The sequence below is a fragment of the Apostichopus japonicus genome, chromosome 10, assembly GCF_037975245.1.
Source record: "Apostichopus japonicus isolate 1M-3 chromosome 10, ASM3797524v1, whole genome shotgun sequence".
Taxonomy (NCBI): domain Eukaryota; kingdom Metazoa; phylum Echinodermata; class Holothuroidea; order Aspidochirotida; family Stichopodidae; genus Apostichopus; species Apostichopus japonicus.
Window position 1 is genome coordinate 4,481,403 of NC_092570.1, and position 25,213 is coordinate 4,506,615.

General features: G+C 36.4%; 1 protein-coding gene across 2 annotated transcripts; it reads right to left on the reverse strand.

Annotated features, from left to right (window-relative positions):
* Positions 1-318: 318 nt before the first annotated feature.
* On the reverse strand, positions 319-24,439 carry LOC139975320 (autophagy-related protein 16-like). Of its 2 annotated transcripts, XM_071983161.1 has the most exons (15): positions 24,286-24,439; positions 20,974-21,088; positions 20,417-20,522; positions 19,204-19,277; positions 16,696-16,786; positions 15,738-15,931; positions 14,542-14,574; positions 11,844-11,985; positions 11,130-11,235; positions 9,154-9,296; positions 8,260-8,380; positions 5,975-6,089; positions 5,356-5,508; positions 4,397-4,543; positions 319-3,483 (listed from the first exon to the last, which is right to left on the reverse strand). In XM_071983161.1, exons 1-15 carry the CDS (start codon positions 24,389-24,391, stop codon positions 3,396-3,398), a joined length of 1,734 nt encoding a protein of 577 aa, XP_071839262.1. In that variant the 5' UTR covers positions 24,392-24,439; the 3' UTR covers positions 319-3,395. The 2 variants fall into 2 exon arrangements, with proteins under 2 accessions (XP_071839262.1, XP_071839263.1); XM_071983162.1 differs by lacking the exon at positions 14,542-14,574.
* Positions 24,440-25,213: the final 774 nt, after the last annotated feature.

Here is a 25,213-nt window from a genome sequence, read left to right on the forward strand (position 1 = left end):
GTCTAAAACTATATAGGTACTTGTCTGGGATGTTTTGAGAAGAACACATATATCTTTGGGTTTCACAGAATGTACGAAATTCAGCAAATGTTATCAGTTCACAAAAATTACCTTAGATTAATCAAAGCTGAAACTGGCTGGAGAAAATGACCGTTAGAAAGTCATTTCATTTTCATAAGTCTATTAATGTAGACAAAGTCTAATGCACAAAAATTGTTCTCAAGGTATGTAGTTTAAAGTGGTCCCATGGAATAGAAATCAAATCGCTTCAGTGTATAAAATAATAAAATATGAGGGGAGGGAAGATGTTTTTTTTCCCTTTCTAATTCTAGTAATTGAAATACTACTTAAACAATATTAAGATTATACTAGAGCTTTTAATAGGCTACTTTTAAATTGTATATCCTTTCTTGTCTGATCATGATAAAGAATAAAATCCTAGACTCTAAAAAATTCCAGGAATTTTTTATTTTCAGAGTTTTAAGGTACCTACTTTCGATTTAAAAGAATTTACTTTCCCAAAAAGGGTGACTTCATGAAGCGATTTAATTTTTCTTCTCATAGTCCTGGAAAAATGATTCTTTTTTTTGAGTGCCAGTAAATGCTTCTAATAGCCATTGCAGTTTTTCAAGTTAGTCACATTTTGAAAGTATGCTAAATCTATGGGGATGCTCCTTTTTAAGGCTCAAAGTTAGGATGACCCTTAGTTCCTCATGGCACATCTTAAATGTTAATCCATTGTTTCAAAGAATTCTACTAACTCAACCAAAACATGTTCTTTGACCTTTATATAAATAACAGAACTCACTTGGATGTCCTTCAACACCATTTGTCACTGACAAATTTGTAACACATTGTAAAGATCTTATTTTGAGGCCACAAACTTCGTACGTTTTTTTTTAATGAGTTTTGTACTGCTTTTTCTAGGAACTGGCCCTACTAGTTGTGTGTGTGTGTGTTAGACATACTTAGACCAACCACTTTCAGTTAATAAACCTCATAATTTTGAAAGGCCATTTCTCAGAAATTAGAAGTCGTATATCACTACATCCCTGGACTGATAGCATTTTTCTGTCTGCCAAAATGTCTCAAATTACCTGGGACAGTATATCCTTCAATGTAATTTGAAGCTAGTTATTTGTTTTTAATGGATTAGGTAATATTGTTGATTTTTATTTCTGTCCATAACTAAACCAGGGGCGTAGCCAGTATGTAGCACTGTAGGCCTGGGCCTACACTTTTTTTGGCCAAGTTATCTTTTTTTTAAAACACCCATAATTCTATATTTATATTTTAACTCGTTTGTTTTTGGGGTTTCAAAGTGATATTGAATGAGGTGTCTCAAGTTAGCAAGAGGCCAGGGAACCAGAATGAACACTCGGGAAGGGCCGTTTCCGGCCATCTGGAGGGTTTGTAAAAACCAAAACTTTTCTTGTACGCTCCGCGCCAACCGATGGTGGTGCACCGCTCAGATAGTCGTGCCTACAACTTTGAAAATCCTGGCTACGCCCCTGTAAACTGGCCTTCCTCCTTTCTCAAACTTGTCAAGGATACCAGCTCTCAAATCATTTGTCTTCATTAAAAACCAATAAATAAAAACAGAACTAATTAGTAAGTTGATACTACTCAGAGATGGAAAACGATTTAAGAAAATTGTATAAAAAAAACCCAAAAATTTATATAAAAAAAAAGAATGTCGGAAGTACAAATATGTCTTCCATCTGACATGAATAGAAAAGAACAAGTTGTAATAATTTAAAGAGAAATGTTATACGACAGTATCACCAATGTCATATTTATAAATGCATGATTCATTCTTGAGCATTGTTTAACTTGCATTAGTTTCTGTAAAAGGTAGAGAACTTGATACCATAGTTTTGTTATGTCAACAGAGAGGATGAAACAGAAAAGTATCAAAGAAAAAAAGGAAAATTGTTATCAAAAATTCCATTTTAGAAACAGTACTTATCTAAGTAGCAGTAGCTCTAGACATAATCCTGAACTTTACAATATTCGAAGTAATACGTAGCCGTTGTAAATGTAAACGGATATTCAATAAACTTGTTAAGATATGCTGCAAACTAGGACAAAACACGCAAGGTGCTTTGATTGCAATAATAACAATAATTTTGTCACAGCCATTTGACTTGTGTATTACACTGAAATTATTTTAGCTGTGTATAAATGAAGAGCTCTTCAAAACAATGATTTTCATGTGACCACTTCATGGGATCTAAAAATGTCATTTTCCAAATATTCTAGCAGATTCTTTCATGTACCTTCTGTTTCTGGACCTGTTTTACTCTGCCGATAAAGTTCCCAATAACGGGCTCCTCAATTGCAAGTTTTTCTCGTGTGTAAAAATATGAAAACGAACTATTTAATATTTGTAGAATTCAGCCTACTTCAATACTTTCCATCATGTGCTGTGCAAAAATGTTCAATGCTTTGAAAAAAAGTGTTTTTGTAAAAGATATTGTTTTCTGTGATATAAAAGTGTCTCTTTATGGATTCTTCCTCTGTTATCTTCCATTCCTTCCTTGATAAGGCTAGTATATACTTGTAATGTAATGGGCCAAAGCACCAAAAAAAAAGAAAAAGAAGAGCTGATTTGCTCTGATTTGCATCAGAACTGATTTGCATTAAAAAAGAACTGATTTGCATCAAAATGTCCTCACATTTAGCCTCTTTCATGATACCAGTTTTTAAAACCCAAAGCAACGATGGCAACTTCAAAATTTTTGCCAGCACACCCCTGCCCACTCCTTCCCCTCCCACAAAATAAGAAAATCCTGATTAAATCCTGGCAAACAACAACTACTTTGATGCCATTTTTTGAGTCTAGCCTAGTTTCTGTGGCCTCTGGAAAGGTAAATTTGACTGTTTGAAAAATGTTGGTGTAAAGTGAAACATTTTTTTAAATTTCATTTTGAAGTGAAACATTTTTTATTTCACTCTGACTTTGGAATACATTGAGAGCCATCACCTCAACACCACCATCTTCGTCAACACCATCGCCGTCACCAGCATTAATGTCTCTTACATGATCATCCCCATCATCACTATAATCATTATCATCATCATCATCATCATCATCACCATCATCATCATCATCATCATCATCATCAATCATTTATCTCAACCAAGTCACGAGTAGATTGCATTGTCTGATGTCGCCAAACACTAAGATATGCAAGTCTAGCATGACCTTTTGAGGCTGAGTCAGTAAGTAACAGCTGAAAACATCGAAGGAAAGACACTTTTTTTTTGACCTTCTTTTTCCTCTCTGTCGCCGATCTTCTGCTCAGAAAATGGTATGTTCTCTAAGGATCATCAACATCATCATCGTCATCATCATCATCATCCCTTACCCCCTTATTAACTTGTCTGTGGCTTCAGTTCCAGAGGATGACTCTCTTCTGACGGTCACAGCTTAGAAGTTGGTTTCCGTTTGGGTGCCACGTGACAGCAATCACAGGATCTCTAAGTATGGGTAAGAAGTCAAGTTATACCACAAATGAAATTATCTGATAAAAGAGACATACACAGAATGCATTAAGATCTAAGAGTCGTTAAAGGAGATCGAGGAGTCGTTAAAACAAAAGCTCTAGGAGTCGTTACAAAAAGGAATGGCAGTAAATGACAAGTCATAATAGAGTTAACTACCAGATCTGAAGAATTTTGCCCCAAGAAATGAATTATACAGTATAATCCCACAAAAGTTAACTAACAAAAGTGAGATAAATCAAACAAACTGTAATAATCATATCCGAAGGAACGATAACAAACAACAAGTGGCAAGAAATCACCCGAGGAATAAACAAGTGATCTGAAGTATGGATAACAGATGGGAAACAAAGTTATGCCACATTGCAGTCCACCGACGAATGGAGATATGACCCTTGTGGATGTTAGAAACCACACTGGAACTTGGTAGATTGGTAGGAGGGATGGGGGTCGTGGGTGTTGACAGCTTGACTCTGAAGTGGGGCAAGTCCCCGGGGATACACTGCTAAAGAATTGTTACCACTTTGAGTGGGCTAAGGTAAATTGGAGAGTGTATATGTTGCATGGAGACAGGTAAGAGACGAGATATATCCCGAAATTAAAACATATAAGGATCGTTAAAATGAGAAGGATCAAGAGACAGGAATCATAAGTTATCACAGGTATAATCAGTAGAACAGATCATAAACCAGAAATAAGCTGTTCTGCGGTTCCGACAGGACGTGTGCAAACTGAAATCATAGACATAACAGTCTCTGAAAGGCCTGTTTGTGTACAAACTCGGCAGAGTTACTTTTTCATCAGATTGGCAAAATCATGCAACTCTTTGACTTTGCTAAAGTTTAGGCTATAAACAAAGAAGGATATTGATACTGTTGATATTGCTTACTCATGTTCTTGCAATGCATTCTCTAATGCTCCACTCTGTACATTCCAGGTGTAGACTCTACCGTCTTGAGAGCCAGCGGTGGCGTAGGTCCCATCTGGACTCAGAGCTGCTCTAGTCCAATCAAAGAGGACTTTAAACCCATCCGCTCTGCAGGGGAAACAATAGACAAAATAATAACGATCTGAAATATAATCATCTACAATATGACACTGATCTATTTGCACGCCAACTGCCAATTTATGATTGAATGAAGGTAACTCGTTGAATGAGCCATGTAAAGTCAAGCTAATCTATTACTTCCTTGAGTAAAACAAAGAAATTGCCAAATTAGGAAACAGAAGTATCACAATTTGGTCAATGTGGTTGTGGGCTGACTTTCAAATCTGTAGACGGTACATTTGTTTCATTTGTGGTTTCTGGAAAAGTCAAATAGAAATGTTTGTGTAGAAAACGTAAGAAATTTCCATTAGGACTGTGCCAATGGATTAATCCCTGTCACACAGATGTGCCCTAACCAATCAAATCTTACTGAATCTCAAAATGTCAGTTTCAAACCAGTCTTCCCTTCCCCACCCTCCACATAAATTTTGAACATGTTATTTCTTCAATAGTTATATGTTGCAATGACGTATTTTGTCATCTCTTGAAATCGCTGCAAGTAAAATTTCAAATTGTATGCAAGTTTGACCACATTCATTGCAGGGGGTGAAATCCCAAATTTCTCAAAATTTGAGGAGGGCCCGGTAGGCAAGTATCTGTAGTTTAATTCAATTTTACTACCAAATCTAGTGGTGTTTAACCAAACTTTGGTCGTATATAAGGAATGCATGCATGCATGCTAATTAAGCTAAGAAATCATCTTCTATGTACCTTGTTATGTTGAAGATTATGTTTAAAGGCAAATATAATTCCAAAGACAGGGGGCGGGGGGAGGCGGGGGTGCATTCGATAATACTCACGAGCATGACATGAGTATTTTGTTCATTCTTAGGTCAATCAGCTGCAAGGCGTCATCTTTGGTGCAGCACAACAAGAGAGTTCTGTCTTGTTGGGACAAGTCTAACGATGTAATCTTTCCCTGTAATAAGATGTCACTGGTACCTTTATCAGACCTGAAATAAAAACAAACAAAAAGCAATCGTTTATTAACGATACGGATAAACTCAGAGGGGAAGAATCAGTTTGGAAGCCAGTTTTATCACGATGTGCTACCGGAAATCACATGACTGTTCAATAGCTGAAACTTCACAGCTGGTGGCTTACATTTCTAAGTCAAGTTTTGACTTGTTTTAAGAATGGAAACACACGGATTGCTTGTGGAACAAAAAAAGGAAGGAAAAAAAGATAAACAACCGCTTGATGGTTTTATGGCCCCCCGCCCCATTCCTTGTGGTGTCTGTCACTTTACACTAATCTAACATTTTTATGACACTTTCTCACTGAATTGAAATGATATGTAAACTGTGATTACATCATGCATAGCTTTACAAAATTGCAAGATTGAATTATTTCAGTTCTAAACATCTTAATAACTATTGAAGTACTGAATTAGTTGAAAATGTCACATATCGAATCCACCTTATATCCCAGAAACGTATCCTCTTGTCAAAGTGACCGCTGATTATATTCGTTCCAGCACCATCCGTCGTGACGAGATCGTTGCAGCTTGATCCGGCAAAAATAGTTTTTATACCTGAAACAAGGAAAGGTGTTTGGATGAACTACTATTCCAAGTGATTGCTTTATCACACATCATCTAATGTACCATTGGATTTAAATACTAATGCATATGCAATAATATGCAAATTAATCTAGCTTTCTTTAACCCATAATATCCAAATGCTGATGAATGCATATTGGTCTGTACAGCTTACTCAAATTTAAATGAAGGATTGGTTGACAGAAGTGGCATACTTCTTGAGTTCATAATATTTTGTCAAAGTTCTACTGATAATGTTGCATATATCAGATCACACATGCAGCTATCATAATGGTGATTTTCTATGGCAGAATATTAAGGTAACTTCAATTGTAGCTTTGAAATTGTAGCTTTGAGGGAGTGTTAGCTCAGTGGTTAACGCCGGTGCCTTTCAATCATAAGGTCCCGAGTTCGAGTCACTCCAACATTAATGTATGTCGTCCAGTTACAGAGTTGTTGACAACTGACAGTTCATAATCATGGACGTTAAAATATGAATCTATGAGACTGACTCCGGTCAGCTTGCGGCTTTGATAAGCTGATGATGGCTTCTTCGCGAGTTCCTGCTTGTAGGAGGATCTAAATTACAATACAATACCATGGTATTCATATTAAGCTGCACTGATATAAATACTGCGTTTGAAGCGTCTGACTGTAAAATTGTCACTACCTTTTCCGACCCGATTTAGATCTACAAGACAGCCAATGTTCAAACAATGAAAGAAGGCAACGTGATATTTTTTAATTCTGAGGCATTTTTCACAAATTATTTGATCAGAATATGACAGTAGACTACTTCATCATATTTGCAATGTTATGGAAATTCTCCTTACTTTGAGCTAGCTCTGACTCAAAAGCCTTGACAAGTTTTAGATCTCGTTCTGACAAACTCTGATCGAAGAAATTGATGGAGTTACATATTGAACCACAGAGCTTGATCAGAGTAATTACATTTATTGTTGTCATCTGAACGAGCCTTTGTTCTTTGAACATTGCAAAGTTATCATCTACAATCCTACCGTTTGAAAAATTTGAAAGTTCTATAGCTCTGTGAACTTTACTGAGTACACTTAACTATTTAGCAATAATATATTGTTAATAAAAACTGTCCTTGCTACCTTTGTAAAACTTCACAATCATGTACTTTCCCTTCCTTAAAAAAAAATATAAATATAAAACATAAAAACCCCAAAAGGTCTAAAAATAGATGAAACCTGAAAAAGTTGATAACAAATTTCAGTGAGCATCATGAAATAACAAAAAGTTCATTGGGGGAGGATGTATAAATTGTGGCCACTAAATAAGTTTGACACAATAGTTTTCTGGCAATTATTAACTCTTTAGTAAGCTGAAAATGATTGCCATGAACAAAACTCAAAAGCAACAATGACCTAAAAGTAGGAGACAGTTCATTGACTTCTTTGATTAATTCCTATTGCTTTCAACATGTACATCAATATTTAGCCCATGTGCCAGATTTCCTGTGAGGAAACTGACTGAAAGACCTGGGTGGATGTAATACATTCAATGGATTTAAAGACTTTCCTGGTATTCAATGATTCATATGAGTGATGAATCATTATTTGGTTAAAACTAGTTCAGGGTACAACTGGAGAGGATTGGAAGAGCAGCAAGGGGAGGGAGAGCAATATGGAGAGGAAATGGGGAAGAGAGAAACAGGGGAGAGGAGGTGGGAGGGAGAAGATAGGGGAGGGAGAGGATAGGGAGAGAGAGGGGAGACGTGGAGTTAGAGGGAGTTGGGACAAAGAGGGAGACAGGGGTGGAGGGAGAGAGGGGATGAAGGTGGAGAGAGGGGAGGTGGAGGGAGAGAGGATATGGAGAGGAGGAGAGGGGAAGGAGAGGAGAGGGAAAGAGAGGGAAAGAGAGGGGAAGAGAGGAGAAGATGGTAAGAGACTGGAAAGAGAGATGGTGGGAAGGGGAAGGAAAGAGAAGAGAAGAGGAAAAAGAGGGAGTGGGTAGAAAGTGGGAGGAAGACGTAGAGGGGGAAAGGAGAGATGAGAAAGAGGGGGATGGAAGGGAAAGGGGAAGACTGAATTATGTCACCCCTTGGCTGAAACAATAGATCTCACTTGAATCAATATGCCGCCCCCTCTTCTCCCTCACACAAAGAAAGATGGCTATGCACCCAGCTATCATTACTTACATGCTCTATTCCTCAAGTCCCATATTTTCAGAGTTCTGTCGTGACTTCCAGAGACAATCATATTAGGATCACTGAGGAATCTAGCAGCCAATACCTTGCCACTATGCCCAGTTAATGTGTGCTGTAAATCAAAATCAAAGATGCCTTTAGGCAGACTGTACTAATCTTATGGAAACCAAAAGGGGTGATATGGTGACAAAAAAATTGCTAACCAAGCTTCAAAACACTTTCATCACAGCTTTCAGTAATTCTTCGACCAGTTCTAGAAAAAAACTAGTTGTATGGCACTCATAATTTTCTGACAATCTTTTTACCTGTTCTGATGTTTTTATGGTGAACATGAACTGAGCAGAACAGCATTCTAATCAACCTTTTTCTTTGTACCACCAACTATGAACAATATATACTTAGTGGGTTGGTATTTTTTTTGTACCATCAACTATGAACAATATATACTTAGTGGGTTGGTATTTTTATTGTACTATCAACTATAAACTACATATACTTAGTGGGTTGGTATTTTTATTGTACCATCAACTATAAACAATATATACTTAGTGGGTTGGTACAATTGCCAAACACTAGAGAACAAAAAAGAATGGCTGGTTATAATAGTCATACATGTTTCTAATGTGTGAGGACTAGGTAAGTCTGGCATATAAGGAAATAACATAGAAAACACACAAAGACAGTCTCTCCTCAATGTTTAACTGACTTTCACAAATGCTTAAAACGATTATTGTAGGACTATTTAATAATGCAACAACTGATTTGGGTAGCATGTGTTTGCAGGAAATGCTATGTTGCTAATTACAAATAGTTGTTTTGAACAAAAATCAACATACTTAAAGGAAAACTCCAAAAAAAAGGAGCCTGGAGAATGTGAGAGCTCACCTTGAGTCGATGGTCGTGCATACCCCAGACTCTGATTGCAAAATCATTTGAGGCACCGAGTACGTACTGTTCTTGGACATCAAAATCTATGCAGGTGACACCAGCATTGCTGCCTAAAAGAGTTCCCCTGTTGTTAAACTGACCTGAAGAATAATCAATACAATAGGATTATGTGGTCTTAAAGGCTCTCAAATATATATATATATGTATAGGAGAATGTCTTGGATATCTGGCGGACACTTTACAGGGATGTGCCCACGCTGGGCGGCCCCACCCAGCACTAAAAATTACCGCCCAGCACTGTCTTAAAAAATCGTGAATCCCACCCAGCACTATTTTCATCTAAAATCCCGACATTCCTAACAACATATTCAACATAAATTGGGCCTAGCCTATGCCAAAATCATACAGACTAATAATGCATCAGTTACGCATGTGAGAAACATAACTTACGGCTCTCAATCGGTCCCTTGTAAAAATCTCTTTGAAACAAACTAATAACTTTTACCAGGTACGTAATATATTTCACTAAAAAAAATTAAAAAAATGTAAATTGTTAGCAAAACTAGTACTTGTGTATGTGCTTAAAAAGCTACACAAGTGCCAGCATTTGGCATCTGAGCACCTTCAAAAATTGAAAAATTTCTCAAAGGGGAGGGGGACACCTCCCCCAGGACGACGATCAGTATACCCGGCACTCAGGAATTTCTGGGCACATCCTTGCTTTATAAGAAATCTTATGGTAGACATAAACAGGATACCAAAATCTCATTAAAAAAGTTGAAGGGAAAGAAAGTCTTGAATGTTCCAAAATATATCAAGTATAAAGTCTTTGGTATCTGGCTGACACTTTATGAGGTCGACTAACAAGATACCACGCTCTCATAAAAGGAAGACGAAGGAAAAAAGGAAGAAAGAAAATAGAAAAAAAACAAGTTCTACAAGATGTTGCACCAATTCCTGTCTTTGTAGCTTTCAGTATTGTACTGACATGGAGTATTCTAGGGTATGTTTATTTCACATAGGGGTGAAGAAAGTACATTATCTGTGATGTCACAGAGGAGGACTTGAATATTTTTCTTCTATCATGAGAAAACAGGCTTTGTAACATTTTTCAATCAGCAGTTATTTCCAACTAAGTTATCTGATCATACCCAACAAGTGCAACCATGTTACAACTGTGATATTTTCCAGGGTTATAATACTAATGGAGAAGCCAATCGGAATAACATGTTTACCCTTAAATGACAGGGTTGCTTGCGTTAAACATCTCCTATAGAATGTTTACAAAACATTGCTTCGTTTGGAAGATTTCACAGTTTGTGTCATAGTGTTGCCACTTTGTCAAAAAGTGAGAGGCCTTTCAAAACCTGAATTATGCAGTCCGCAAGCCCTTATAATATAGGAATTATGTTTTTACACAACCATGAATTAACTCAAACAGTGGATTTCACAGAATGTATGACAAGACAGGGAGAGGGGGGGGGGTTGTATAGGGGGTTGTATATTAAAGGCCTACTTGTGATAGGATGTTTCAATTAAATAGGTGGAAAATGTGCAAGAAGAACTATTATATCCCATATCATGTAAATTTTTCCCATATATGTCACAGGAGAAAATGGAAATAATTTATTACTCAAATTTTGTTTAGCAGTTTAGATGGTTCTGAATTTTGTCTCCTAAAAAGCTACATCCCTTTGAAGCCCAAGGATTGGGTACAAATCACCAACTGTAGCCTGCAAAGCTTTTGAAAAACAGACCACCTAATTGTCCACTCCCTGGAAGATTCCAGGGTATAGCCTGTCAAAATATGGTGACATCCAATCAAACATATTGAGGGACTAGATATTGAGGTGAGATTTTCAAATAACACTACAGAACCCATTTTGTTCTCTTATTAAGATAAGTGTGTTGTTACACTGGCTGCCAAGGGATATATGTCACTTTAAGCCCATAAAATGGCCCTCCATGCTTACCTGCTGAAATAGTCCACACCTTCACCTTCCTGTCATTTCCTGCTGTGACAAATACGTTTCCCGATGGACAGAACCGGACAGTATTCACCTCACTATCGTGAGCATCCTAAACCACGAAAGACAGAGAGATGTAGAGAACCTGATAAATACAACCACATTGCCAGTTTGCTTTTCAAAGGTTGCTTTTATGACCTGCAACCACCTACCCCACACCCACCCCCCCACTTCCCCCACCTCACCAAAATCTAACTGAAGAACTGACAGTTATGTTGCCATAGAGCCTTCAAAACCATCAGTATTGGCCCAAAAGTTTAGTGTGCTAAAAATTGCTAGAAGTTTTCAGAAGTACTTTCGGCCTCAAGGTCTTTGATTCCAAAAAGTTTTTCCAAGACTTTAGAATTATAAAAAAAAAAGAAAAAAAAAAAAGATTAAACCAATTAACTGTCTCAGTGTGGGTACCAGCTCTTAAAATGGCATCTCCTTACAAAGTTTGTATGAAAAGGTCTCTTATAGATATTGTGGAAATATACTCACAAGCATTCAAATAAAAAAAAATTAAAAAAATAAAAATACCAAGAGACGAAAGTATAGTTTTGCTTTCAATTATAAACATTTTAGCTTTTTAGTTGGGAAAAAAAATTCAGCATTGCTGTAATAGACGGTGACACACAGCAGAGCCTAGTTCAGAAAACAGCAGTAAAGAAGTCGACTTACTATGGATGCTTGGTACCTGCTAGGGACAGTAGCACCTATGCATATACCACCGCCACCTGTAGCACCCAGGGATCCTGGAGACATGATAGATGGCGATATTGCGATTGTACCTGTTACAGATGATGTGGAAGTGGTTCTGCTTCTATCACAGAGGAAGAAAAAAAAGAAATAAAAATTGTAAGCTTGTTTTTCTCTATCATGTTCTTAAAGGTTCAGTTAAGGTTCATACTCATATATCATGTGACCTTTGACCTCTACCAACTTCGACAGGGTTCTTACACTTACCAAGGTTACGTACGAAGGTCACAAAGATGTAATTTTTGAGTTACCATGTTTACAAAGTTTTACAGACTTTGAATTATGTTGACCGGGAATGACCTTTGCCCTAAACCAATTTCGATAGGGTTCTTGTACTGACTTAGCTGGATCTGCATTCCCAGTATCAAGTTCAACAAGGATGTACTTCTTGAGTTATCATGTTTACAAAGTTTTCAGACTTTGACCTCTGTTGACCCTAAATGACCATTGAAAGGTTTTGAAGTTCTTGCACCCGATAAGATGGATCCACATACCGAGTAAGGAGTTAATCCACCATGTGTTTACCAGCCAGTGTCACATACACACACGCATGCAAACGCGATCACCATCGCATCGATTCCTTCTGCCTCCGGAAAGGAACAAAAAACTGCTCAGATTTGAACCTGGCGCCGAGGACATAATGCGTGATAATCTAAACGGGAGCTCAATATCCAAAGGGATTGTCGGTTTGGTAAATTGACCAAATTTCGTCTGGGACAATCAAAGCTATTGCTTTAGAAGTACTTATTTCTTATGGAACATTAATTCAGCCCTGCATTTCATCTGTTTTTCATCAACTTCCAAATGATCAAATTTCCTTTTCTAATTTTTACTTCACACAACTGCAATAATTATGCATGCAACCAATGAACTATGGTGACAAGCAAAAATAAAAAAAAAGGTCAGAACCTCCCGAGAGGAAACAAAAAAGGGTGATATGATATGATGTGACGAAGTTGTAGAGTAAATTAGGCTTACTACTAATTAAAACGAGTGATCCATGCTGTATATATATATATATATATATATATATATGTTATGTGTAGTTGAAAACCGCATGCAATGAATGAAAATAAAAAATGACATTTCTTGTCAATCCACTCAATTTTTTTGTTACAGTATATCAGTTTCTCCTTCATTTTAATTTGTTACTTGTGGTCACTGGCTTGATGAACAACCTTTGCTTAATACTCTAGTGTCCATCATATGTACCTATCTATTTTTATATATACCCAGACACCTACATTAACTGTTGTGTACATGTGAGAAAATAAATTTGACAAACAAATTTGAAATGAGCTGTTGTATACCCTGATACGACTTTTCCAAATATACTCAATATAACTTGCTACACATTGGTACAGAGCAAGCAACTTAGATTTGCATTAAAACATACCACTTGAGTATAATTTCAGGTATCATATTTCTGTCAACAGTGACCACAAATTTCACTTTTAGCTTAATCCAATATTCCCTCTCTCCCGCTCCCATTTCTTGCCACCCACCCCACCCCCCCCCTCCCCCCAGAGTTCATTGCACTCCATCCTTTGTGAGATATGTTCACAATGCTGAGTGCTACTTCAAGAATTGCATTTTGTCAAGTGCTATAACACATTTAGCTTCATTAGTGTGTGACTCCAGGGACAGCAAATAAGGGAAGCTTTTTCAAGTACTTTCACAATTGTGAACAAACATTTGAGCTGAACACTTCTTACGCATGGTGATACTAATCCAACTTGCATCAATATGTGATTTGCTGTACATAATTTTTGCAATTTGCCGTCAGTATATTCTAAGGTGCAAATCTAGCTTTGTGTAAAACATATCTTAAGGTGACCATCATAGAACCGACAAAGGTGCTACCAAAGACTCATTTCATTTTTCTCAGTAAGTTGGCAAACTTAGTCCTACCAAGGCTTAGAATTAGGTGAACATTATCGCAAACAATAGTTTAACCTAGTTGCAACATATTCTTAAACACGTTTTCATGCCACAAGTAACAGTAGGAACAGTATGAATATCATGTTTCTATCCAATAAAAGTTAGAAACTGTTCATACTGTCAGTACCAGGGCTCTGCAGCATGATATGCGAGGACGGTATAGAGTGGTACTAACATTAAAGCAGCATTTTGTGTTTGGTCGCCGTTTTCTACTTTTTTGACATGTCCATCAAGTTTTTTACATATATCAATCACAAAACAGCAAACTAAGATATTAGCCAAGTTTTTCTCTGCCAATGAACATGGAAGCCGGGGCATAGAAAGACATTTTTTTTAGAGCAAAACTGACCAATTGACAATGTTCACTACTACAGATACCAAATTAAATTACTTATAAATCTATGTGTAATGTTTAAGATAAAATCAGAAGAAAGATGTGTTCTATCAAGGCAGGGAAAAAAAATACCCAAATTAGATAAAAAGCAAGAAAGGTCAATACCTACCTTTTTTTTTATCATTCTTTTTAAATATTTATATCTTTATAACTGAAAAGGCTTTTTGGATAAACAATTACATGACTACTGTTTTACTACTGTAAATAAAGTATTGTGCAGCATTTTAAATTTTTTTAGATCCTTTTTTTAGCACCAAAATACAAAGAAGCAGATATATATGAAACCTTTGTCGATTCACTATAGGAATAGGACGGATTCTAGAAAGAAACACAAAAAAAGAGATAAGATTAATGAAAAATTCATACATGGATCCTTAAGATGAACTGATTCCCCAAAGCTATGAAAAGTTTCACTCTGCTTGGGAGATCATTCACTTGACATATGGTATTCACAATTTTGGACTTGGTGGCCCAAACTTTCACTTTCATAATATTGGTGATCCTGGTGGGGGATGCTGTAGCCTGGGAAAGGGGTGTATAGGGAGAAAGTATCCCCCTCCCATTAATTTGAGAAATTGTTTGTCTTTATTGTGGTACTTAGTTGCAAATAAAATTTAAAGCAATTGACCTACATATTTTACTTTTTTTCCTCTCGAATATCGGCAATTTCTTTTTTTCCTTAAAAATTTTTTGGTGACCTTTCAAACTTTTCTGGCGACTTGAAAAAAAAAGAAAAAAGAATGCGTCCAACAGCTTGAATACCAGGGTGGTAGATCACAGACTTGAGCAAGTCTAAAACTGAGGAGGCGGAGCCTCCACTATGTTACGGCTTGAACATATTATATATATTTATTATTTGTTACTGCAGGGATTTGTGTCAAGAAATACTGCAGCAGCTGCAGCAAGGCTGAATTAATATCAAACGAGAGATTTATCGAGGCAGACCAGTGATGCATTTTGTGTGAAACAGTTTAACTCAAATGATTATGTCCTACATAGCTAGGCTACAAGTTGCTACAACCTTGTTAGCCAGTGCTGTGTAAGAGCTTTGTAGATGTTAGTTCCAAATATTGCTTAGACGATGATGGTTTTCAACACACTGTTTTCGAATGATCTCAGTAATCACTGACATAAGGAAATGCCAAAAAAATTTGGGAAATTGAGATTTCAGATGCCTTGATTAGAACCTGACCCTATATCAAAACAGTCTTACTACAAATAAACACCTATCATTAAACCAGATCATATTTCACAATCTATTTTCTATATCTGAGTTGTTACAGAGTTGTACAAACTCTGCGATGCACTTTTTTATTTAGTATTGATCAGAGAGTGTGACCCAAGCCATTCAGTGTTTGCAAATCTCATTTGCTACCTTTCCATCTTTTCTTAACATGTCTTCTGTTAAACGGTATCACCCCCTTTTGATCCTTGAGTAAACTGACTCCTTACAGCAAACAAAGTTCTCTAAAAATTCTCACCTGCATTCTTTGTGATGTTTCTCCTCTAATTTCTGATGTATGACATCATTTCCTTTATTCATATCATCTGCAACTCTAGCTTTATCCTGCATCCATCTTGTTATCAACTCTGTGTTTTCCTCTTGCACTTTTCGTAAGGTGTTTTCTAAGGTACTACACATCAAGTGTAGGGTTTGTTGTTCATCCTTGAGAGCCTGGTAAGATACATGTCAAATAAATTTTTATATACATACATATAGATATATACATGTATAAACATAATATAAGAAGCATAGCCAACAAAAGCTACAACTTAATCAACAAGCCTAGCGAAAATTTGTGTCCAAATGTCGTCATGGCAACCATTCAAAGACACCCCCTGACCCCCCCCCAAAGGAAATATTTAGTCACGCTTGCAAAATTCAGTTGCCCGATGATCGCAGCAGTGCAGTATATATATATATATATATATATATATATATATATATCCCACTGTTTTAAGCCCTTATTTACCCCTCGGTACTTCATTTTCCCATACCCTGTCCAGACACCCATCTGCTTTCACACACCACCCAAAAAACCCTCCCCCACCCTTAAATAAACTTAGATTTTCACTAAGTAGTTTCCTTGAATTATACGCTCATACGCTCATTCTATATATATAAAAGAAAAAGACACAAAAAAGGCAGACATAATTCTAAATTCATTATTTATCCAGTACTATTATAACTTCAACTCAAAAATAATGCAATAATTAAGCTAGTTTTCAGAACTTTTGCCATACTTTTAGAGAGAAAAGGGGTTAACCATGTAAAGGCTAATAGAAAATACAGGAACAAACAATAGAACAAATAATAGAAAATACAAGATTTTTTCAATTTTGTTTATCTTTCACATAAAGGTAATATTCCTGCCTTACTTTGGTTTGAAACAGCATTAGACTGCATACACTTGAGTAGGGTTGTACTGTATTACTCACCTCATTAGCATGCTCTTTTTCAAGAATTGCTTTTTCTAGGTTCTTAATCGCATCTTCATATGCGTTGGCTTTAATAGCTATTTGTAAAAATCTGATGGTGAAAAAGAAACAATACTTGATAAAGGAAAACAATTAAGACTGAAAATTGATCAAAATATTAAGCACAGTAACTTTAAAGGTCTTTATGATAAAACAATATGGGAATTTGACTTGTTTGCTTTTAAAGGTAAGGATGACAAAACGACTTCAGTCACTATTTTGCAGGAAAAGTTCTGTTCATCATATAATTGATAATGAACAAAAAACAAGGATCGCATGAAAGTTGTGAAAAAGATGAAAAATAAAGCAAAACAACGTCTTAGCCATCATGACAGTTGAAATGACATTGACATTGAAATAGTAACATGCTTAATAACCATCCCAGAGACTGGGTAGGCAGAGCTTGTCTGGTGAAAGTGATACAAAAAATACAAATTATGTGGAATAGCTACCAAGTTACTGGTAGGGTGGAGGGAGAGGGAAGTTGGAGGGGTAGGGGGGAATGGGGGAGTTAAAGCATAACTTTTCACATAAGGTTACATGTATTGCCATCATTTACTATTTAGGGTACCTTAAGTGCCTGTTTCCACCAGCCACACCCCACCCCCCTCCAACAATGCCCCTATCCCCCTCCCCCAAAATACAAACAATAGGATATTATTCTTCCCCCATTGCTACACTATGACACTACATTTTCTAGGATGTTGAGAATCAGATTACCAACTACATGAATTCTTTAATAGTTTTGAAGAATGTAGTTGGGCTAGCCAGACAGGAAAATATTGCTTACAGTACAAGGTACAAATATCAATGTTGTGTTAAAGCAATGTGTATGGAATCTATCAAAACAGTCAACATAATTCAACATTTCGCATACAGTCATAAAACATTCGACTGTACATAGAACTTTGTACTCTTCAGCTAAAGCCTATAAACAATACACAGAACCTGTACCTGGCCTTCGTTCTCATTTAAGCTTTAAAACCAGAAACTGGATGACGGTTGCAAATGCAGATATTCCAATCCTTACCTGTTTGTTTATTTACAAGTGATGGTCCTTACCTGTCTCCTACACTAGTTAATGAACTCTGACCTACTTAGCTTATTATCGCTGGTACAATTATTGCACTCCTCCATACTCCTCAACTGTCATAAAGCTAAAGCAGAGTGGGGTGAATATTTACAGCCTGAGACCACAAGGCTGGAATTGACTCACAGCACCGACTATAAATTGCAGATTTACAAATTGCAGACTATAAATTGCAGATCACAAATTGCTGTCAGTGCCCCCCCCCCCACTGTGCCCCTTGCTGCAATAGCGTTAAAACTTATCTGTTACCGACAGTAACAACTGCCGTGCCCCCCTTGAATCAAGTTGCTGTTGATGCCCTCTTTATTACCCAGATCATTAAAACTTTCAATATTAAATTAAATCAGGGCTCCAAAAATCATCTGAAACTCAAGCAAATATCTTTGCCAGTAAACAGCTATTAAGTAGTAGCGGGAAACCCAGAGTTGTTTTATGAATGCAACTCTTATGAATTGTTCCTGCTTCCTGTCAAGTCAGTTTGGTTTTTTCTCATACCTTGCAAGATATGCCTTGGTGCCCCTTTAAAGTTTTTGAAACTTGCCTTGATGCCCATTTGAGAGCTGAAAAAATTGCTGCAGCGCCCTGTCTATGAAATTTCCAAAGCAAAATATCTAACTTGCCGGTGTTTCTCTAGATCACTAAATCCAACTTTGGATCGGAGAGTGCGAGCACAGGAGGGCAGGTAAGAATGGAATTAAGTAAATATCACAATATACTAACACATCAATGCGTCTGGACATTATCCATTTACTGGTCTATTGAGATAATTCTACTGATTGCATACTGTACCTTGAACATGGCAGGCATATTACATAACAAAGGAAGGATGGCGCAACAACGATTTCTGCATTTGTTTTCACTTTCATGTTCGTCGGTCATTAACATCAAAATTACGCTAGAAACTGATAACTACAGTCACCTAGTATCAATTCTTGCAGCCTTTTGCTACCAACCAATTTCCAAAACTTTAAACTGGATCGTCACCATATCCAAAGAGGAGTAAGAACCTCATTAAAAAGAACAAAAAAACATTGGAAGTTTTAAGCACAAGTTAGACAGACTAACATTTGGGGGAAAAACTGATGAACTTCAAATAACAAAGCTTGTGATGTGGGTGACCCAACATGAAAATTGAACACAGTTGAGAAGGAGGTCTATGTCCAATAGACAACGAAATTATAAATGTTAGGCTACAACAGTGGGAAGTAGCTGATGCTCTGATCTAAGAATGCAAACATAATCATATAATACACAAAGAGTTCAGTTATGCTTATAGGATGTGAGTTGATTAGCAGTGCTAAATACACAAAGACTCCAATTACTGTAATTTTTAATTGTCCCAGTATTAAAGTCTTTAAGTTTCAAACAAAAAAACTTACTCTGCTTCCTTCGCCTGAGATTGTCTTTCATACTCTTTAATCTTTTCGTTGAGGTCGATGATGGTTTGTGCGTTCTAGAAAGAGGAAGGTCAAGTTTTTGTCAATCTTTTAAGTTGGTTTGTGAAAGAGGAATAACTGATGAAGCATTACAGTACTTTGTAAAGGCAACATTTGCACTTTTGGATTCACTCAATCTGCAAAGTGGCCAAAGTTTTGTCAAAAGAGTACCTTGTGACCGATTGTGTGATTATATAGTACACTGAGTACCAAAAAATAAAACATTGTTTAAAGACCATCACAATGGAATGCATATAATTTGTACTTATATCTATGTATGTATTCACACACATATATATATTTTGTTTTGTTTTTCTTTTCTTTTCTTTTCTTTCTTTTCTTTCTTCGGGGAGTCTTCCACACTGTTAAGCTTTTAAGCTTTATGGAAGACTTCCTCCACTTTGTACTTTTGTGGCAAACAAATAAATAAATAAAAACAATATAATCAGGCTTCTAAAACCAGAGCGGCCAAATAGAAATAGAATGAACTAAGGGTATAAAAGAAACAAAGTTCAAAGATATTGATGAATAATTTCATATTTCAGTTCTGTCATACCACATTTATGCGACACCTTCATTTAATCAAATCATACACATTCAGATAAAAGTATTGAAACCTGTGACTGATTAGCCAGTTGATAACTGTTGATTACACTATATAGATAAAGTCACTCGGATAGTTAATGCTATGTTACCTCAGTTATATACACTCTGCCACATTGTGGGCATTGTGACTCTCGCAGATTAAGGAAATGAACAGGAAGTAATAGAATATATGATCTATCTTTGACACAGGTCAGATATATGTACTACAATGAAAATGACGCCAAATATTCAACAATATATCAAGGCTGAAAAGGTACAAACTGTATACATGCACAACTAATATCTAAAAACATCTACTGAAAATTACCAAGCGTTAACAGTACTAGGTTAAAACAAAGACTTCAACTGAAACTATTTATCAGCATAGGAGATAATGTTCATAAGTTGACTATTCCTCATCAGGAGATAAGAAAAGGTTGTTCTAAATATACTCCCTGATCCCTCACTCCTTCCTTCCTCCACACCTCCACCCCTCCCTCCCTCCCTCCCTCCCTCCAACCCCATCCACTTCTTCTCCCCTTTCACACAACGAATATGGCATAATTGCTACCTGTCCTTTATTTCGATGTAGATCAGTCAATTCTTCTTGCAGCTTGAAAACCTTTCTCTCCAAGTCAGGTCCCACCTTGTTGCTAGTTTGAGTGACAGGACCGATTCTGGATGTTCCAAAAGTTATGAGAACAGCAAGGGATAAAACGAAGAATGAATGCGTAATGAAAATATCAAGGTTAAAAGAGAGATACTTTACTGTATTTACGGTGAAAACACTCGATCAGACAATTTATTTTATAAATATATCTTCAGACTATCAAAATATCTTTACAATCAACCCAAAGATATGATTTTACAGTATTGCTTCATGAATACACCATTCCATAAAATAATACAGCAGACATTGCAACAGTTATTAATATTTCACACTATCTCATCAGTATTTGCCAATTTATATTTGTAGTTAAGTAGTGAAACTAAAACATAATTTTGGAAACGATTTGAAAGTAACAAAATTAGAGAAAGTATTACATAATGAAATACTGCTGTCATACAGAAGGTGTGTCCCAATTTGCCAAAATACAAGTTAAATATAAAAATTGTTTCCACACTTACCCTGAATCAGCCCTTATCTGCAATTCCAACTTTTCTTTCCTCAAATTGTCCACTAAATTAAGGAGACTCTGATTTTCTTTTTCTTGCTGTTCCAGTTGAATGCTTATCCTTTCGTCTGTAAAATTGATGGCAGAAAAATGACAAATTTCTTAGGATTGACTGGCAATGATATCACTTGTGGTGAAGAGCAAATGGATATGGGAAATGTCTATATGTATGGCATCAACTGTCAATGCATCCGTCCAAGTCTTTGGCTTCTTGTAGGTCATTCACGATGTCATCCCAGGTCTACATGGAAATTACAACAGTCTCCGATCTCCAAGCTCTGATCTGCTTATTTTCAGATGCACCTGGATAAATTATTTGACATCAAATAGTGTGAATGTCTTAAAACTGACCATATTTATCACATAAATTGGTAAAAACATGTACCTATCAGTTTTATCTTCACAAATTTCTATTACCTGTACAGTCAAATTTATTGTTTTAATGAAAACAAAATTTGATAAGTTGGAATATATAATCTAATAATATTAATCTAACACTGCAGTTGTGGGGAATAAGGCCCCTTTTGTTTCATTAGTAATATGGTGCTAAAACAAGCCTTTCATTGTTTCTCTTTAGCTCTGTCATCAGTAGACTAGTCACCAGCCTTGGCAACATATGCATTTACTACTAAATAAGCAGTGTCAACATATTATGTCATAGCAGTGCCAGTTGACCAGTGGCAACAGTTTCTTTAAAGGCATTAAAGACTCGTGCACAAAGAAACCTCTCATGCCGGTAATCTGACCTAGTTTCAAATAAGGTGTAACAGACATGTTAGACACCACCATCCATCCCAGAAAATACACACACAGCTTGCTACCGTCGGTAATTAGACACTAGTGTACAGTCAATACATGCAGCTACTGTCAATACCCACAACACAGTGTACATAGCCGGGATGGACATCTCAGGTCTAGATAAAAGATAACAAGGTATCATGTTTCATTATTGTCTGCATTTTGTAGAGACAAGAAAAAACTTCACTTGCAATCAACGGAAAGTTAACTTTTTCAGATGGCGGCACGCAGGGCGAGTCTTTAAGTTAAGAAAGGATGTTGCCATCTCCTGATTGGGCAGATTAGTTGCTACCCTGTACCCCTGTTTTAGTCCTCTCTATGATTGTTCTTCCTGTTAAATGAACAAGCTGAGCACCCCTACCTGCCAAGCAGTGACGACCACCTTTTGAAGTCAGGTAGGTAAACAATTATTACTGTGTAGAAAGTTTATGTTTGTATAGTTTTCACCAGAATGCTGTTAAAGGCATTGAAGACTCGCCCCAAACCGCGTTCCGACATGGTTAACAGAATTTTAGCACATAACTCAAAATTATCAATATAGATGCTGTGACACCAATATTGCAGCTAACCTGAAAAATAAACAACAACTTGGCCTTTAAAATTGGATGTGCATTCCATTTTTGCTCTAAAATTCATCATCCTACAGGGAAAAAATGGTAATTTTATGCTGGGCTTTTCATTGCCCTATGCATGTATATTGCTTTGGAACGTGACTAACTCACCTGTTGGTGATTATTATAAAAACTTTTCATTAATATTATGTCAATCCATACACTGTTTTAACATGTCAAGGACAAAATAAAGCTGTATCCCTACATGCTTCATTCTGCTTCCTGCCAAGAGTGAAGCGCACTACATTTCATAAATATTTCTCTATAAATGTTGGATTTTTCACCTTTCATCAAGTTTTCCTCGGACTGATAAACTTGCAAATTGAACAGAATCATGAACATTTCTTGCTCTTGTATATATATGTAGGTAACACATTGCAGAAGCTAGATAGATGTTGTAATAAAGTGAGGAATTCACTGAGTGTGAGTAAAAACTTTTAGTTTATATAAATGCTCAAGTCTTTAGTGTACCATAATTTGTCTCATCAAGCTACTTTATAGTAATACTTTCTATGTCCTATAAACAGTACTACATCAAAAACATTTTTCAAATGACACTTCCTTTGACAAATATTTATAAATTGACTTTTAATGTGAACCACAACAGGAGGAGAGTCATGGTAACACTGCCATTTTACTTGAGGGCTTAGTCCCACTAGTGCCAATGATATATGTAGCCTCAGGCTAGTTGAGCAAGAAACATTATTATCACTCCTAGTTAAGAATTGCCAAACATTTCCATTTCAATACAGCATTTGGTTGTTTCATTTCAATTCCTTAGCGCAACTCACTGTGCAATTCCCACAGGGAACATTTTCCCACTGCGATACCTTAAATATTTTACTGCCGATTTCAGTGGTTCAAGCAGTATTTGACAGACAAACTTGTTCCAGTGAAATTTCTTTGCAAAAAGCTATTAACCTTACTGGACTTGGGGGGTCAAAGATACATACTTTGGAAAGTTTGAGTCCACACACTCCATTGAAAATGAAAGGTCAATATGACACCAAACACTTTTTGAAACACCCTCCTTTTTACTGTAACAATTTCCACAAACAAGCATTGTTTACTTCCGTTCAAGCAGCATTACAAAGGGCATTAGTTGTAACTTTCCATTGATATAAAACTGGTAATTCATTCATCAATTCTTTCAATCAGACCTGATACCAACCAACTTAAAGCCTTGTAAGAAAAACGCCGGATTCGCCATCTCCAATTGGCAAGAGATTTATTGTGTGTAAATCTGCACACAATGCTGTGTTACACTTGAAATCCTAGCCAATAATAGCGTAAGTGTCAGACTCAGAGGAATGTCGATTTTCACTAACACTAGGGGTAGTGTATGTAACATACATCAAACTAAGTAATAATATTGACTAAAAGTGTGCAACAAAATATTTCCAATGCCTTTGGTTATAGATATTTTTAATCTTGTTTGCTTCTGTTTGAAATTTCACCCAAAAACAAATATAACGATTCATGAATTCGGTTTTGTGAGGTTACTTCAAATCGAACAGTTGTCCGTACAGATCCACAGAAAATTTGGATAAGCTCCATGAGTCATACACCTACTCACATTGGTTGTACTTATTGAGGCTTTTTATTGTATATTTTAGGGGAAAGTAATTGATATGGTCTGTTATTTGTCCTGTTGATATCCGCTTAATAAGCTGCTGAACATTGTCGTCTGTTCTGTAGTATAAGTAGGATGGTATTCTATTACATTGATATTGTAATAGAATATGTTAGTGTTCGGCCTAACGTTAGGCCTTACATTGAGGAAACGACAAAATTGCGGCATTTCATTTGACTAATGACAGATAATTTCGTGAAACAATGAATACCGAACGACTTACGAGATTCCATCACACTAGATAAATGTTTTTCTTTCTCATTTCGTCTTCGAAGACGTTGGAGGGTCGTTTTCCTCCAAGGAGATATCAAACTGACGGGAGCATCCATCTTGCAAAATTAGTTCAGTAAAATGTTTTGATTAAACCTTGGCAAGCCATTTGCGCCAATATTCCGCCATGTAATTTTCTGACGCGGTAACAACCCCAAACTAGACATGTCTTTACTTGTTGTAGTTCCCTTTTTCATTATTATTATTATTGATTGTTACTTTACTGTGTTGTTTTCAGTAGATTGGTGCACTATACTGTCATATACAGTTGCACTGATGTTCAACACAGTGCAGCCATGACAATACCAAACCTGAATGATAGTATTTATAATTAGTTGTACCCGACAATGACTACCGGATATATTTGTTTAGTTTAGACCAGAAAGAGCCGTCCTGACTATAAATGCCCTATATGGGAATAAAATGTATTGGATTAAACAGGTAGTCAAATGCATCCAAATGGTTGTAAACATAAATATATGGATCTCTTTGGTGGAATGAGGGATATATAATTATGTGTCAGTATCAGAATAACGAAAGTTACAACCTTTGCAACCCACACTAAAAGTACACTTTAAAATGTACGATATTCATCCGGCATAGAAGGCTCCGCCCAAGGTCATGAGAATTACGTGGTGAAGGTTTCAACATGTTTTGATCATCTGTTTTTTTTTTACTAGGGATGGGAATTTATTTGTCATTCGCAGCTTTCTCTATGCATTAAAATGCCATTGATACATCTGAATTGCGTGTACAAACTTGTTTCTGACGTCTGACGTCATAATGGATAGTGTTAGGTTATGAGGAAAGGCAAGCTCGAGAAAGACACGATACCATCATGACTGTAGTGTTACTTAATTCTTTGCGACTAGGAACAAATT

Coding starts and splice junctions, on each gene's coding strand:
- LOC139975320 (XM_071983161.1), bottom strand. CDS start 24,391: ATGGATGCTCCCGTCAGTTTGATATCTCCTTGGAGGAAAACGACCCTC. Junction 21,089..24,285: donor ATCTAGTGTGATGGAATCTC/GTAAGTCGTTCG, acceptor TCAATTTTACAG/ACGAAAGGATAAGCATTCAA. Junction 19,278..20,416: donor TACATCGAAATAAAGGACAG/GTAGCAATTATG, acceptor TCCTCTTTCTAG/AACGCACAAACCATCATCGA.